Source organism: Ambystoma mexicanum, chromosome 10 (genome assembly GCF_040938575.1).
Source record: "Ambystoma mexicanum isolate Mex_15411 chromosome 10, UKY_AmexF1_1, whole genome shotgun sequence".
In the NCBI taxonomy this organism is placed as follows: Eukaryota; Metazoa; Chordata; class Amphibia; order Caudata; family Ambystomatidae; genus Ambystoma; species Ambystoma mexicanum.
In genome coordinates, this window is record NC_090932.1 from 1,003,855,361 (window position 1) to 1,003,870,199 (window position 14,839).

Here is a 14,839-nt window from a genome sequence, read left to right on the forward strand (position 1 = left end):
ACGTGTTTGTCTTGGAAGCAAGACAATGCGCTGCAGCGCAGGTTTGATTCCTGATCCTGCGCTTAGAAAACACTGGCTGGTATTAACACTGGCTGGTATTAAGTGTGTTAAAAATTAGCAATTAAATAAATACAATTAAATAAATAAACGTTATGTTATATAGCATTTGCCTAGCACCTAATGCCATTGGTATGGCCTCAAAGCACTGTAGGTGAACACCCTTGGAGATCCGAGTTATGAGACTTGAAAGAGGATTTTAGCTAGTATGACAGTAGATGGGGGCTGCCAAAACCGTGCTAGTGATCCATGGAGATCTGGCTAGCGGATGGGTGCTGTGATAGGCTGTCAAGGAGACTGATTATGTGCCCAGCTGGACTGAATGTTTTTCATGGGACTAAGCTGCATTCTAGTGGCAGTGCTGATGTGAGGTCGAGTAGTGAGATTATTGCAGATGTATGTGGGTGGCTGGCCGTACCCCGGAGAGAGCTGCTATGTTGCATTGAGATGGAGTGCAGTACATTCCTGGGAGTCCCGGCTGATGTCTAGTGGCAATGAGGTTCAGAGTTTACCTTCTCCTTTGATTCTTGCTGCTTTGTTCGTGGGTCAATGGAGGACCCAAGAGGATTAGGGATGGAGGCGGAAGGGGGAGCGCTGTCACCAACAGGGAAGAGCACAGGTTCTAAAGCAAGAAGGTGCAAGGTATTCCGAGCCATGCTGGTTTACGAAAATGAAAAGTACTACCAGTTGTTATCGTCTACGTTATCAACCTGATTGGCTGTGCCGCAACGTCAGGATGTTGATGCCTTTTCATACAATCAGGGGGTACATTAAAATTCAGTTGGGGCGAAATACTTTTTGTAGCTACCATAATGGAGAGGGTTGCGTTTATTAACCCACAGGGTCGTAAAATTCCCACCAGGACTGGTGGCTGTTTGATTTGCCACTTTGTTCCTGCTCGTGCACAAGAACACATAACAATCGCCATATATAGCTGTCTGGAAAATATATTTTGATAATTCACTGTACTGAGCAAAAGCTGTGTTTCCATGTCCCTGGAGTAAGATGCATCACCGCGGTATCAGCGGCTCATGCTTTAAAACAAAAAAAATCAATATCGAGACTGCTGTTTTTTCCCCGAATCGCAGGTCTGCCAGCGCGCCCGCTGTGGAAATTGACGATCAGACGCAGCACAATATAAATCCCATCGGAGGTTTTTAGAGGAGACCTTGTTAAGCCGGTCTAGCCACTCTCCCAGACAAGATCTAAGCCGCCTGGATTATGAAATCCTGCGGCGTGACTAGTGGACGACTTGCTGTTTTTCCCCAAAAGATCATCGGAAATTTGTCTATGATCGCTCTGAGCATTTTATTTTGCTCGTAGCATGTAATCAATAATAAGGTTATATTTGACATCATTTGCAGACCTCCACATTCTGGCTCTTTATTCCCTGCTGACACATTATTAGCAGATCCTTAAAAGTATGGAAGGTGAAGATCAAACCCATAGTTGAAATCTGGATTCAAGACCTCATCCACCTGCAACACTGAGGGCTCTTCCCAGCGAGAAGGCAAAGTTGAAAGCTATTAACTGATCTGACCAGCATTTAATGACTGCTATGTTTGAAGGCACTACCTGGGCCTCTGGAATTAGTTATAATTTCCCTGTCTGAGTTTGGAGGGATGTGCTGCCATTTATATATCCCCCTCGAGGATAGATTATTGCTATTTGTGTTGGCTTGATGGTATTTTGGTAATTAAAATGCAATTTTAAAAAACATATTCTTTGGTGATTTGGGTGCAGATAAGGCTTTTCTTTGAACAAATATTTGCACTTTCTTGCGATGCCGATGAGTCACTTAAAATTTTACTCTGCCAATTCATCCGGTTGGAGAACATAGTTTCTCATTTTTGTTAACAAAAAACGGATTGTGTCCACGCCACATCATGGCGTTTCTTGGTACGTTTATTTTCGGAGTTCAGGTCAAAACTTGTATTGTGTCCCAGAACTTTATGCCAGAAGTGGGGAGTGATAGGGGTACATTTGGCACAGACGTCTTTGTGGTTTGTTTTATGATCTGGCCACTACCCAGTTAAAGCCTATTCCTGGACCAGGAAATGTATTGTACCCGAAAACCATTAACCCAATCCCTCAACCCATCCTGCCCTTAACCCAGCAAGTACATGTTACAATGCAACCATCCTTTGTGAACACTGTTCAGGCTATGAGGCGGCACATGAGCGTCAATCGTCAGCCTGACCTTGGTCATAAAATGGCGGTACGATGGGACACAATCAGGTGCCTTGCAGGTTGCAAGTCCAACCCAATAGACAGTGAGTCCAGACCTATTCAGTGTTTAAAATGGATCTCAAGGCTGCCTACACTGTGGTTTGTCATCTGAAAGGTAGTTCCATCTGCTAAATAGAAAGTTCCAGATCAAGGGGCCTGGGAGGGGCTTAGGCTCAGTGTGAGAAAGAACCTCGGTTCTCTTAGAAGGTTAATATGCAAATATATTTTGAAAGCCCACTCAAAACTTCTGAAATATCTTTAAAAGAATAGCCGTCCCCTGAAGATGAAGCATTACAGATGATTGGAGTTCTGCGTTTGCCTTGTCCAAATTAGGAGCAAATGCAGAAAATGGCAGCTCTTGACACTCACTTTAACTTAAGGCAGCATGTTGAAAATGGTGCCTACGGAATCAAAATGGCCGCCTTGTTCAAAGATATGACGGTGATTCTCATGGGGCTTAACAAAACAGGGCTCAAACTTGAAAACATATGTGGTAAAGTGTAAACTGATGCTGAGACTCAATACAAAAATTGCCATTGCGCTGTATGAGGAATGTTTTGATTTTTTAATTAAGAAAACACAATCTATGTTTGTTTTTTTTACACAGGCTCTAGATGTTGGAGCTTATAAGAGGTGTATATCTCAGCTAGCCAACAGCAAGGCACTTGGGACAAGTGCAATTAAACTGTTCCAGCCCGTAAATGAAGAGATGCTCCTGATTTAGGTGGCAATCCCTAGTGAAATGCAACAATCCGCTAGCGACATATGCAGTGCATGTAGTTACCACAATCAAACGTCTGTGTTGGTGTCTTTGAATCAGGCTTTAGACTATTTGGTAGAGCCGAGCTGGCTCGCCTCGCCGACGTCATTGACATGAGTAGGGTATCATGACGTTCTTGCTATTCCCAGATCCCTCCACGGTTCATAGATCTATGGACACTTGACAGAGGCGCATCGAAACCTAAATTACAGGGGATCGAGGGGGGCTAACCCTTCAAATGTTGGAAGAGGCACGAACTTCAGAGACGGTAGGGGGCAAAGTTATTTGAGTGGGGGCAGCAAACTTCTTTACACATTCTAATGAGACTATTCTAGTGCAGCTACAATGTTACAAGCAGTGAACTCTCTCCACGCCTTAAACCACACACTTAAGACCACTGTGAGAATGAGCAGTCTCTTGTCGCCTCGCTCTCCTTCCAATCACCCCCTTGCTATGGAAGTACTAACCCCAAATGGCAATTTCAATTCTCTAAAAATGTATGCACATTAATGCAGATGCTAACAGTGAAGTGCTTTAATGCAGGGCCTTTGTTAGTTTCACATCCATGTCCTGTCTGTACGGCACAGCTCTGTAGGTCAGCCAGGTCGAGTCAACATAGCCCAAAATGTCGGCGGTGGCTGAAGCCCGGTCAGCCCACTGGTGTTGCGCCACTAAGCCTTGTGTGCACGGGTTACGCAACTCTGCAAGGACTTTCCCAGAATTGGATCTTCTACCGCATCTGTTTTAAAGGTCACGATAATTCTGTATGCACATTATGTATTTGTCTAACCAATGTGCTATATTACAAGCATGGTCTGACATGTTTTACCACAACATTTTTTCACCAGATATTTCTTACCGCAAATGTGTTTACTTATTTTGTTTATGCCGCAAAACGCACTGGGAACCCCGAACACCAGCCACTATTTCCGTACCCATGATCCCCACTCTCCCACAACCCATATTGCCTGAGAGAAACCTGCCCTCTTTTTTTTTTGTGGTAAACATTCAGTGAAAAAATGCACAGGCGCAGCACGTTGCCGTTGACCCAATAGTGTACCTGTTGCGCGTAGCTCGCGTTCTTGATCCTGCGTTCTAGGTTCTTCAACAACGTGAGCCAAACTTGGGTGTCCTCATTATTTAACATGACGTGGAAGCCTCTTTCATGATCTGCTATGCTGTCATCAGTGTTTGATTGTGCTTCATACTGCACTCCCTGTGCCCTAAGGCAAAGGTTTGCGTTAACCAAAACCAAAAATACAGGTACAAGTCCACGCTTTATGATGGTTGTTGAGGATAGTATGCTGATTGTGTTTTTTTGTCCAGAGCCAACTGGTGCTTTTCCATGTTCTTGTATTTTCTCCATTTCTCTGTAGTAACCTTTCAGGGAGTCTGGTGGCTAAAGACCTTCTAGAAGGGGCTTCCAATGACTTCCCTCTTTTTAACCTGGTATGTCTTTGTGTTGCCTTGCAAAATTACTTTACTAGAAAGCAAGCATGCTCCTTTCTCTGAGGCTGGGAAGGACAGGGTATTTCTCTGGTGATTCGGAGTGAACTCCTCCATGGAAGAAATACGTGAATGGTTGTAAAATGATGTGGACATTTGCTCTGGCAGAAGCAAGGTGTACTTCTTGGTGATAGAAGCTGGGTTTCTGATGAGTGCAGGCATAAACAAGGTGTGCCTGGTAATTGAAGCAGATGAAACTTTCTTCTTGTAGAAACTTGGCACTTTTACAAATGGGGCGTCCCTGAGTGCTTTTAAAACCAGGATCCTATTGGCTGCCTATGGAACAGGGTGCCCTTCTGCTGCTGGTAGAAAGAGGTCGATTCCTTTCATGATGGTAGAAGCTTGTCCTTTGGGTGCTGTAAGTATCAGGGAGCCTCTGAGTGCAGGTAAAAGATGAGGACCCCCAGAATGGTTAGAAGAGCTGGGCACCCCTGAATGCGGGTAGGCTGTGTGTTACTTTGTCTTATATGGTGCGTCCCTGGTAGATGTAGGGTGTCCTCTGGGTTTTTTAGGGAAGCAGGGCTCCTATGTATGGTGGTAGAATCAGGGTGCCTTTGGGTGCTTATGGTGTCTGAGTGCTCCCAGAGGTGTTAGAGGAGCTGAGCACCCCTACATGCTAATACACAGTTTGTCACTATCTTCTAGAATTGGGGTGTCCCTGGTAGACGGAGGGCGTCCTGTTTTTTTTTTTTTAGGGAAATGGGTCTCCTATGTATGGTGTTCGAATCAGCGGGCCTCTGGGTTCTGGTAGAAGATGGATGGCTCCAGAGTAGTTAGGAGCTGATGAAGAGGGAGACCTAAATGTGGCCCTTGTTGCATTGGTCCTGCCCTCATCTCGATGCCACAGAAATGAGAGGTGTACATCGTTCCTGGCCCCCTCCTTCCCATCATTGATGTATAGCAGATGCGAGAAACGTTATTCACTCAGACAGCCATTTAGACCCTATTCTGATGTCATTGAAGAGATCCATTTGCAATTGATGGAGCAAGTCTACTGACTGTAACCATGAAGAAAGCTGATGACGTCACGACTGAGACCACGACGTAGGTGCGTTAGAAATGAAGCACACATGCATTCCTGCACAAAGTTACGCAGACACTTAAGTCACACTGCTCTTAGACAAAAAGGACATGCTTGTGACTCATTTAGATAGAGGACAGGCACACCTTCGCTATGCAGTAACCACAAGTTGCACAAGAATACATATGAACTGCTTGCTGACGCTTAAATGCAACTAACGTGAACGGCCGTGTAAATAAAGATGAAAGTCACAGCCGCATTGAAATGAATGGAAGACGCTGGAAGGAATCGAGAATACAGAGAGAGGCCTGGCTTGCTGACTATGCTGAGACACGCAGACCAGGCTACAGGGCAGCCATTGAGCACAGCCTTGTCAAGGACACTGAGGGAGGGAAAGTTTCAAGTTAAATAGAAGAGATGGGACAACTGCAAGAGTAAAAACCCCAAATCCTCATGTCTGCAAGCAGGAGAATTAAGTTTGTGGTCCCTCCACACGTGACCTGAAACCTGCAAGACAGAGCCTATTTATTATACCCAGACAGAGACCGTTGTTCCCATCCAACTGAAGGCAGGGTAATACAAAAGTAATACAAGGATGAAAGCTTAGTGTTCTGTATCAAGGCCTAGAGGATGGTAACTTGTAGGGAACAAGCAGCACCTCTGTGGCTTTTTCCACCACCTTGAATAGTTACTCATGGGCTGGTACCTTTCCAAAGCGCCAAGGCTGAGAATACCCTTGCTAACCAATCCCTATCGACCTCCCACGCTAGCTCATGCTTTGTTGTGAGGCCCAATCACAGCGTGCTAACCTGACATACCTATAGTTGCAACATTTAGTAGGTGGTCACAGTAGGAGCCACCAGATATCTCCTAGCCAATAGGGTTACTAACCATGTATGTATTATATATGTAGTTTTCCTCACTTATCAATCCCATGTTCCCTTTGGTTTCTTACACTGTAATTTGTATTTTGTGTCACAGGGTCTTAAAAGACTGTGACGAGCCTGAGAACGACGAGAAAGTATTGGAGAATTGCTTATTGTTCATTAGTACTCGGTGAGGTGTCATGTGCCTTGTAAAAGCGCACACCATTTGCTCCTGTGCGGGTATTACCCGACTGGGAATCCCTCACCTCCAGTAACGTTCCTTCCCCTTCTGTCCCTGGCAGGGGGTAGGGGGGGGTGTGGCAGCCACTCAGCCAATGAGTAGGCTCAGAACGGGAGACTTACCAGAGGTAATCCCACGCTCTGAGCCACCACACGGCTGAAGGCTGCCATCTTCACCCGCTGGGGAACGAGGTGTTGTCTCCCTCCCGTCCCCCCATGCACAGAATTCCCTCCCCGCCCTGCCAACCCACTTACCTTTTTTTCTGTCCATTTCAGGAGCACTTATGTCCTCAGTGCGTCTGCTCCCGATCCATGACAGGCTGTCATGGAAAGGAAGAATGGACTACACGTAGCCCCTTCTCCTTTTCCATGGTGGCCATTTTGTTTGTTTACTTTTTCACTTATTTTCACTGGCCACTATGGAAAGGGAAAACAGACTTTGTTTTCCCTTCCCAGCGGCCATTTTTTAGCCTTTTTTTTCTGTTCCGAAACCCTGGAGCATTTTGGAACAGAAAAAAATGCTTTTAGCACCCCCGTCTTATGGGCCAGGGTCCTAATAGCAATAGGCCCCGAGCATTACCACTTCATGTGGTAATGCCCCCCCTGCTTGGGGCCTATTGCTTAATTAACTTGATCCCTGTACCGAAAGCTTTCATTAAACAGTGACATTTGCAACACTGTTGGACTCTTCTGTTTTTTTGGTGCAGGGGATTTCCTCAGCCCAGTTACTCTATCTTCTAATTGGGGAGATTAACAAATCCCTTGTCTGATTTCACTGGGCACCCCCCAATGTTCGTAGACTGTCATTTTGATAGCACTGGGATCTGCCTAGCAGACCCAGCGTGCCCTCAGGGTTTTCATAGAAAACAAACACCCTACAGGTGCTGACAGAAAGTGAGTGCCACCTAGATGTTGATAGAAGCAGGATAACTACAATTTCGGTGCCCCTGGATACTGATGAGATTGGTGCACCCCTGGGAGCCGTACCCGCCTCAGCTGGTGTATTGGATGTTTCTTCTCTGCTACTCACTGGATGACTTTGATTGGTTCCTCTTTTTGTTCCAGGTTCTGGAATCCCAGAGATGAAAACCATCTTGCGAGGAGTGGTACTGAAGGAATACTTGACCTTAAAGACGTTTGTAGCCAAGGTGGTTGGCCTGACCTGCGCCTTGGGGAGTGGCATGCCCCTTGGGAAGGAGGTAAGAGAACATCCTTACTCTTCTTGTGTGTATGCCGTTGGAGCTCTGGGGGGGCAGCCTTCCTGTCATGATTCATTCCCTGGACACTTGTTCCTGCCATTGGGGGCGGGGGTGGCATGCATTGGGGTCCATACACTGTTCGACTTTCCATCACAATACTATGACATAATACTGTTGCTAAGACTCCAGTTCCTACTTGACATCCAAGCAGGCCCATTTGGGTCCTTTGGTAGACAGTCTGCTTTTTATCCTAAACATTGCACTTGCTCACTGCTTAATTGTTACCTTTGCAGGACAAATGTGGGTGGAGGAAAAGCAACACCTGTGGCTAGATGGTGCAAGCATTGACCACACAAAGGCACATGGTCATAAGTCTGCTTTAAAAGCCTCTGTTTTCTTCAGTCTAGTGCTGTTCTGTGTTACTGTGTTCCTGTTTGTGGCTGAGCCCATATTCCTGATTTTTTGTTTTTGTTTTGTTACTAGTCTGTAGCTCCTTGTTTCTCCATCATTGGATTAATTTGTGTTTGGTTATTAGTATTTTTCGCTTCCTTGATTCCCTTTGTAACTTTCCTCTGTTTTTGAGCTGGCATTTTCCAGTCCTTTTCTGCTCGCAAAGAGCCCAGTTTTTCTGTGTTCTACAGTTCTTTATTTTTTATTTTTTTTATTTTATTTGTTTTGGTTTATTTATAAACCTTTACAAAATCAGACATTGTTTAATACTTTAACAAGTACACATATTAAAATGAAATAAATTGGGAAAATCAATAATCCATACAGAATACCAGAACAAAAGATTTTACAGCTTAATCTCAAAACAAACAGCAACCTAAAACAGTATCAAAAATAGAAAAAAACAAATTTTACATATATCCCAATAATTTCCAAGTAAATTAAACATCCTAAAACAAACTTACTAAAAATCGCATAACAAAATCAGGTATAAGAGAATCACATTCCTTAAAAACTTTCACAAGAAAAACAAAAACATTTCAGAATTCAATTTGTCTTAGTAAAATCAAGATAAACTAGACCTCCTAAAAGAATGACTTAAAAACCCATAACATAAAATAGACATAAGCTAACCACATTTTTAATTGCCTTAGCTCAAGTCACACACATTTGGCAGGAGGGTGGTCACCCGAATTTTTAACCTGATGGAATTATCATGTAGCATTCTTTGCTATATGAAATCTCTGTCTACATCATAAATTGAGTTTACAAATTGAGCACAATACCTTATTCTTTGGGACTTAAGCCCTGAACAGACCAACAAAATATGTTGCAAAGTTTCCACTTCTCCCTCTATATTACAGAATCTGCACCAAGACCAGTTACCTGAATTACATTGTCTAATACCTTTGATTTGATTGGTTTGCAGAACATTGAAACGAAAACGCATGTAGTCATTACGCATGCGTTTACTGGGATATTGGGTCAGGTATCCTTCTATAACTGGAAACCACTTCCATGTTGAACATGTGTATTTATACAGTTTGGATTCCAAAATGTTAAGCTTAGGTTTCTGCCAATCAAAGCCCATAAGGCTGGTTTTGATCCTTACTGGTTTATTACACAGTGTAGTAACTGACATGCCTAAAGACACTAACCAACACATTGTCTCCACATGAAGTTTATGTATAAAGGGATTAGTCGATTCATGATAGGCCCCTGCATATAATGTGTCCTCCAAAGCTGTGTTACATTTTTTCCAGAGACACATTCTTTTCCATGTAGCATATGCAGAGAGCGATTGTAAACCCAATTAGTATTTTAACAATTCTAATGGTATGCATTTGGGCAAATGAAACATAACAGATCTCCAAATGTTGCCTTCAATATAATTCGGGTAATCGTATAGTTCGTTCGAGACCAGTTCCATACCATACATCAGGCGAGGTATCATTTTTTGAATATAAAATTCCCTTAAGGGGACCATTGAAAATTTACCAAATTTCATATCAATGGCACACATCTGTCTGATGGCAATTTCAGCTTTTCATTTAAGCTGGCTTTTTATCAAAGTATTGGAATCAACTCCAGAAAAGTAGAAACCCAGATATTTAAATGTAGATTGGGCTTTGATTGTCTTGTCCCCATAAAACCAAGAAAAGCCGTTTTCTTTCCTGTTACGTCTGCCAAATCTCACGATGACCTTCTTAGATGGATTGATTTTAAGTTGTAAACTAGATATAAACACTTCGAATGCTTTTAATAGTCTTTGCAGACCAATCTTGGTGTTATCCATCAAAAGAAAGTAGTCAGCATAAGCCAACCATGTCAGACATCTATTATCCAACTTAGGGAAAACTTAACCTTTACCACTTAGGGCCTTGTTTGCACCACTAACATATAAATTGAAGACTGTGGGTGCCAGCATACACCCTTCTTGTAGACCGTTAGGTAGGAAAAGTTCCTTGGACAACAGGCCCTCAGAGTTTAAACGTACCATCACCCTTGTATCAATGTATAGAGCAATAATGATATCCGATAAGTGTAAGGAATTTCAAGATCTTTTAACCTCTGCCACAAAAGATTCTGGTTAACCAAGTCAAAGGTAGATCTTAGCTCCATCAATGCAACAAAGAGGGATCTTTTGCCTATTATCATAGACTTAGCTAATAGGGATTTTAATATTAGCCTCCCACATTCAGTTCCAATGTTTTTTTTTAATCCTATTTGTTTGGGATCTAGGATGGATTTTGCTCTGATCCATTCTTGTAGTTCCGATAGGACAAGGGAACAGAATATTTTAGACTCTGGGTCAGCGATCGCAATTGGTCTGTAACTGGAAGGACACAGACGAGAGCCCATCTTAAAAACCGGGAATTGAGACTTTCCATGATTGGGAATACATTTGTGTACTACAATATTACCATAAAGTATATACAGAACCTTATCCCAAATAACTGGATTGAGTTTCAATAGTTTATTGGAAAGATTATTAGGGCCAGTTGCACCCGAGTTTTTTGATTTGTTTATAAGAGAGATTATGTCCTCCGTCGTAACTTGCAATAACCATTCAGGTCTATGTAAGATCGTAAAACTCTCTGTTCTCTTGCTATCGGTATACAATTTGGAGAAGTGTCCCAAACACAAATCTTCTGAGATTGCATTTAGAACAGCGTCTTTCTGAGGTCTTTCCAAGTTATTCATTAGGATCCAGAAATTCATACAGTTATGTACACGGAGAGATTTCCACATGGCTTCCCCATCGTGCTGTGTACGGCATCCTCTATGATGGATTGCCCAATTTTTATAGTTTTGTTTAATTTTTTTCCTCTCAATCAAGGCAAGGGAGTGAGACAATCCTGCTTTTTTGGGATGTCTAAGCTCTTTCCTATAAGTGATCTTACATTCATGAAGAGCAATGTCCATGAGATGTCTATGGCTTTTAGTTACGTTAGTGTTCTTACGTGGGTATACCAGCAGATTAGTTGAAGAAGATTGAATGTAGTTAGTAAAGTTTGTAGCCGAGTAGCAGGCAACACGATTGTAAATCGACATATTGTCAGTTTCTAATCATAGTGGCAGTGAAATTAGCATTAAGTCTATGGCACCATTTAATTCTGTTCCCTCTGACATTAACCCCCACGTTGTGAGTGTATGTCTTCACAGTTGGTTTACTGTAGTCAACTGTCATTTCGAAAGTAAGGAAACAGTGATCACTGCTACCAGAGTCATTGACTTCAAACTTACACAAAGCTTTAGACAAAGCGGCTGATAGGAAAACATAATCTATTATAGATTCTAGACCTCTAGCCTTCCAAGTGTAGTGATCATTGTATAGAAGATCCAAACCCCAAGACTCTGCAAAGTGAGTCCACAGTCTCCCCGAAGATTGGAGTTTCCACCCACTCTAACTTATGCACCAGAAAATGCAAGAGCAACATCCCCCGCTAAACGGTCACAGTAACAATTGGCATTCATATCCCCAGCAATTATAATCTGTCCTCCCTGGTTTGTTTGTAACCATACTTCCATCATCGATCCCAAATTTACGAATTATTTTTCAAGTTGAAGGTCAGTTAATTCGCTGTGATTCCAATACACATTAATAATGAGCACCGAATAACCATCGCTACTACCCCCCACCTTAAAGGAGACCAATAAAAAGTGGTGGGAGCAGACCCATTCCCCAGTTCTTTCCATTTTATTGGCTTGTTTAGCAGCTATGAACAGACCCCCCTTCGGATGTCCCTTGTTAGTTCCATAAGCACAAGCCGAGCGAGGTAACATCCAAGCCCTCCCAACACAACTGAGCTCTGGACCAGGTCTCCTGTAGTAAAATAAAATCGAACTGGGCTAGATATCTCATCAGTTTTTCATTATGTAACAAGTGAGACAGCCTCTCGAGTTCCAGCTCACACATTTTAACTTGTGGCAGGAGCTAGAGAGGCTTGCCCAGCTGCTTAAGTGTGTCGATCGATTCCCTTAGTGACAAAGCCAGCCATCGCCAATCCTGTTTGTTCGAATCTGGTTCGGCCTTAGAGATGACATTTCTCTCTTGGTAGCCCCCGTCATAAGACACCGGCTTCTGTATTTATCTTGGAGGATGTTGCACATTAGATCTATATTCGTAAATATCAAAACCACAGATTTGTAGTTGTTCTGCCTCCTTCAAAAGCATCAACCTGACCAATGGTGAGGGAATAACAAGGTGAACATAGTCCTACCTAAATCGGTGTATAAAATCCACCAGTTTAATATCCGATGAGGTAATTAGGCTGATCTCAAGGATTGTCGCCAATAATGATAAGATATATGGTCTATTCAAGGGTACATGTCCCTTATCCTCAAATAAAGCTTTGAGGATTAGCCCAGGCATCTCTGGAAAAGCTGGTTGTCTTAAATCAGTATCCCACTTACCAAACGTCTGATACTCATTTGCAAACTCACACTCATTCGACTTAGCACCAAGAACATACTTTCCAGGCCCTACTAAAGTAAACCCAGCACTAGTTACAGGTAGGGATTCTTGAGTCATCCTTGATTGGGATATAGCATCAAAGGTTGTCCCAGGACCCGAAGAAAGATCTTCCCTAAGCACCTTAATGATCAGTTGCCGTAATTCATTAGCATTCATAACATTTTTAGAGACTTCAAGGCCCACATCAGCCTCACAATCAGACTTCAGTGGGGATGTAACCTCAGTCTCAGTAGTATTAGCTCTAAATTCAGTGTCATACTGCTTTGTACTCAATGGCACTCTCTTATCACTCTTACGTTCAGCATTACCCACACCCATGTTTGCAGTAGTTACATCAGGTTTGTGCCCTAGGTCCCCTGGTGTAGCAATTTTCTTAGTGTCAACCAGTTTCCCTTCAGTCAATACACTGCCGTCTCTGCCATCCCTGTGTACGATTTGCCCCCAGAGAGACTCGAAATTCGAGGTCACACTATTAGTACTTAACATAGGCACAGTTTTAAAGATCTCAAACATCACATCCCTTTTTTTTCATAGCATCATTCAAAGAATCCTCACCATCGGTGAACCGATCTTGTACAATTACTTAATCTCTGGTTTTGTGATTCACCAAATTACCTTTCACAGTGCACTCTATGGTGGGCAATACTAACTTGTGCACAGTGACAGAAGGTTCGCCCTCCTCAACTGTCATTTTCTGTTTCGGTTCAACATCCCTCAGAAATTTCCTTGAAGTTTTTTTGAGAGAAGCAATGGTATTGTTATTCTTTTTTCTTTGTTTGGCCTTTTTTTTCCCCTGCCTTTTGGATAGTTTCACCTCAGTCGTCACTAGTAGGACACTCTAAAGAGACATTCCCATCAGTGACAACCCTAGGATTTTCTTCACCCAGACCTCCATTCAGAACAGAAGCTTTTGAGTGTTTCCCCCCTCCATTTCCTGAGTAGGTGCAATTATAATAATTTCCTCCTTTGAGGCAATATAGTTGGCTTGGGTACACAGTTGGTCCACTTTACTGTCTTTCTCATTTTACGTATCTTCAGCCTCAAGGCCTGAACAAGAGACTCAGTAAATCTCAGAGGTAGTTTGTCCACCTCTTTGGCCAAACTCAGTAAGGCTGCTGTCTGTTTTCTTGATTCAGACAGCAGCAATCTATTAAATATACTCATCATAGCAGAACAATCAGACCCCATAGCAGGTTGGGTTAAATCATTCATGTTCCCCACCATACCAGCCACTCGGTTTATACCTTCCAGTGGTATGGTAAATGGGAAATCCGCAAGATTCTCATAACAAAAACTGCTTGAATTGGATACTTCCACCACGGACGACATATCGTCGTTAACCAGCGTTTTACCTTTAGCTAGGGTGGAGTTAGGTGAGTCTAGGTCAACAAAGAGTGGCTGTGACGGATCGATTTGATCCTCAATGGTTTTACACTCGGGGGGAACAATCTTGCGCACATTGCAGGAGGGCTCCCTCCTCATCATTCACAGTAGGTAATGGAAGAGCAGCAGCCCGTGCGCGACTAGCACGTCTCGTACTGACAGCAGTGAAAAAGTCAGCCCCTGCATCTCTCCTCATTGCTGGGAGTTTGTTTTTACGCATGATTATGTGGTACAGTAATAGTTAGCAATAACAGTAGGTACCAGGATAATTGTTGGTAAAAACAGTAAACTAACACACTTACTGATAGTAAAAAGAGTGAGTACTCCTACCCCTAACCCCGCCAGCCGAACAGCCCAAAAGCCAGACACTTTCGCACACTTCCGGAAGCGCGCGTGAGATGCGCGTGCACCGGATTCAAGTGTGCGAGCTGGACCAATGGGAGGTCGGAGGGGTGGGCCAGAAGGCAGAGCAGTAGCGCTGCGGGAACAGAACAAAAGAAATATCAGGCTCAGAGTTTTTAGTCTTGCACGCCAATGTGAGCATGTCTGTAAATAGACACCTGACACAGTCTTGGTAATTACTTGATCGTGTATCATGAGACAGCGTTCTTCCTCTTGCCAAATCGCAAGGCAACAGAAGTCAGGCTTAAT

The 14,839-nt window shown here is 43.2% G+C and overlaps 1 protein-coding gene across 3 annotated transcripts in view; it reads left to right on the forward strand.

Annotated features, from left to right (window-relative positions):
- CLCN2 (chloride voltage-gated channel 2) overlaps positions 1-14,839 on the forward strand; it is a 1,173,779-nt gene that overhangs the window by 564,423 nt on the left and 594,517 nt on the right. For all 3 annotated transcript variants that reach the window (XM_069618787.1, XM_069618789.1, XM_069618788.1), the window contains exon 5: positions 7,745-7,878. In XM_069618787.1, the coding sequence (XP_069474888.1) occupies positions 7,745-7,878 (134 nt within the window). The remainder of the gene's footprint in view (positions 1-7,744; positions 7,879-14,839) is intronic.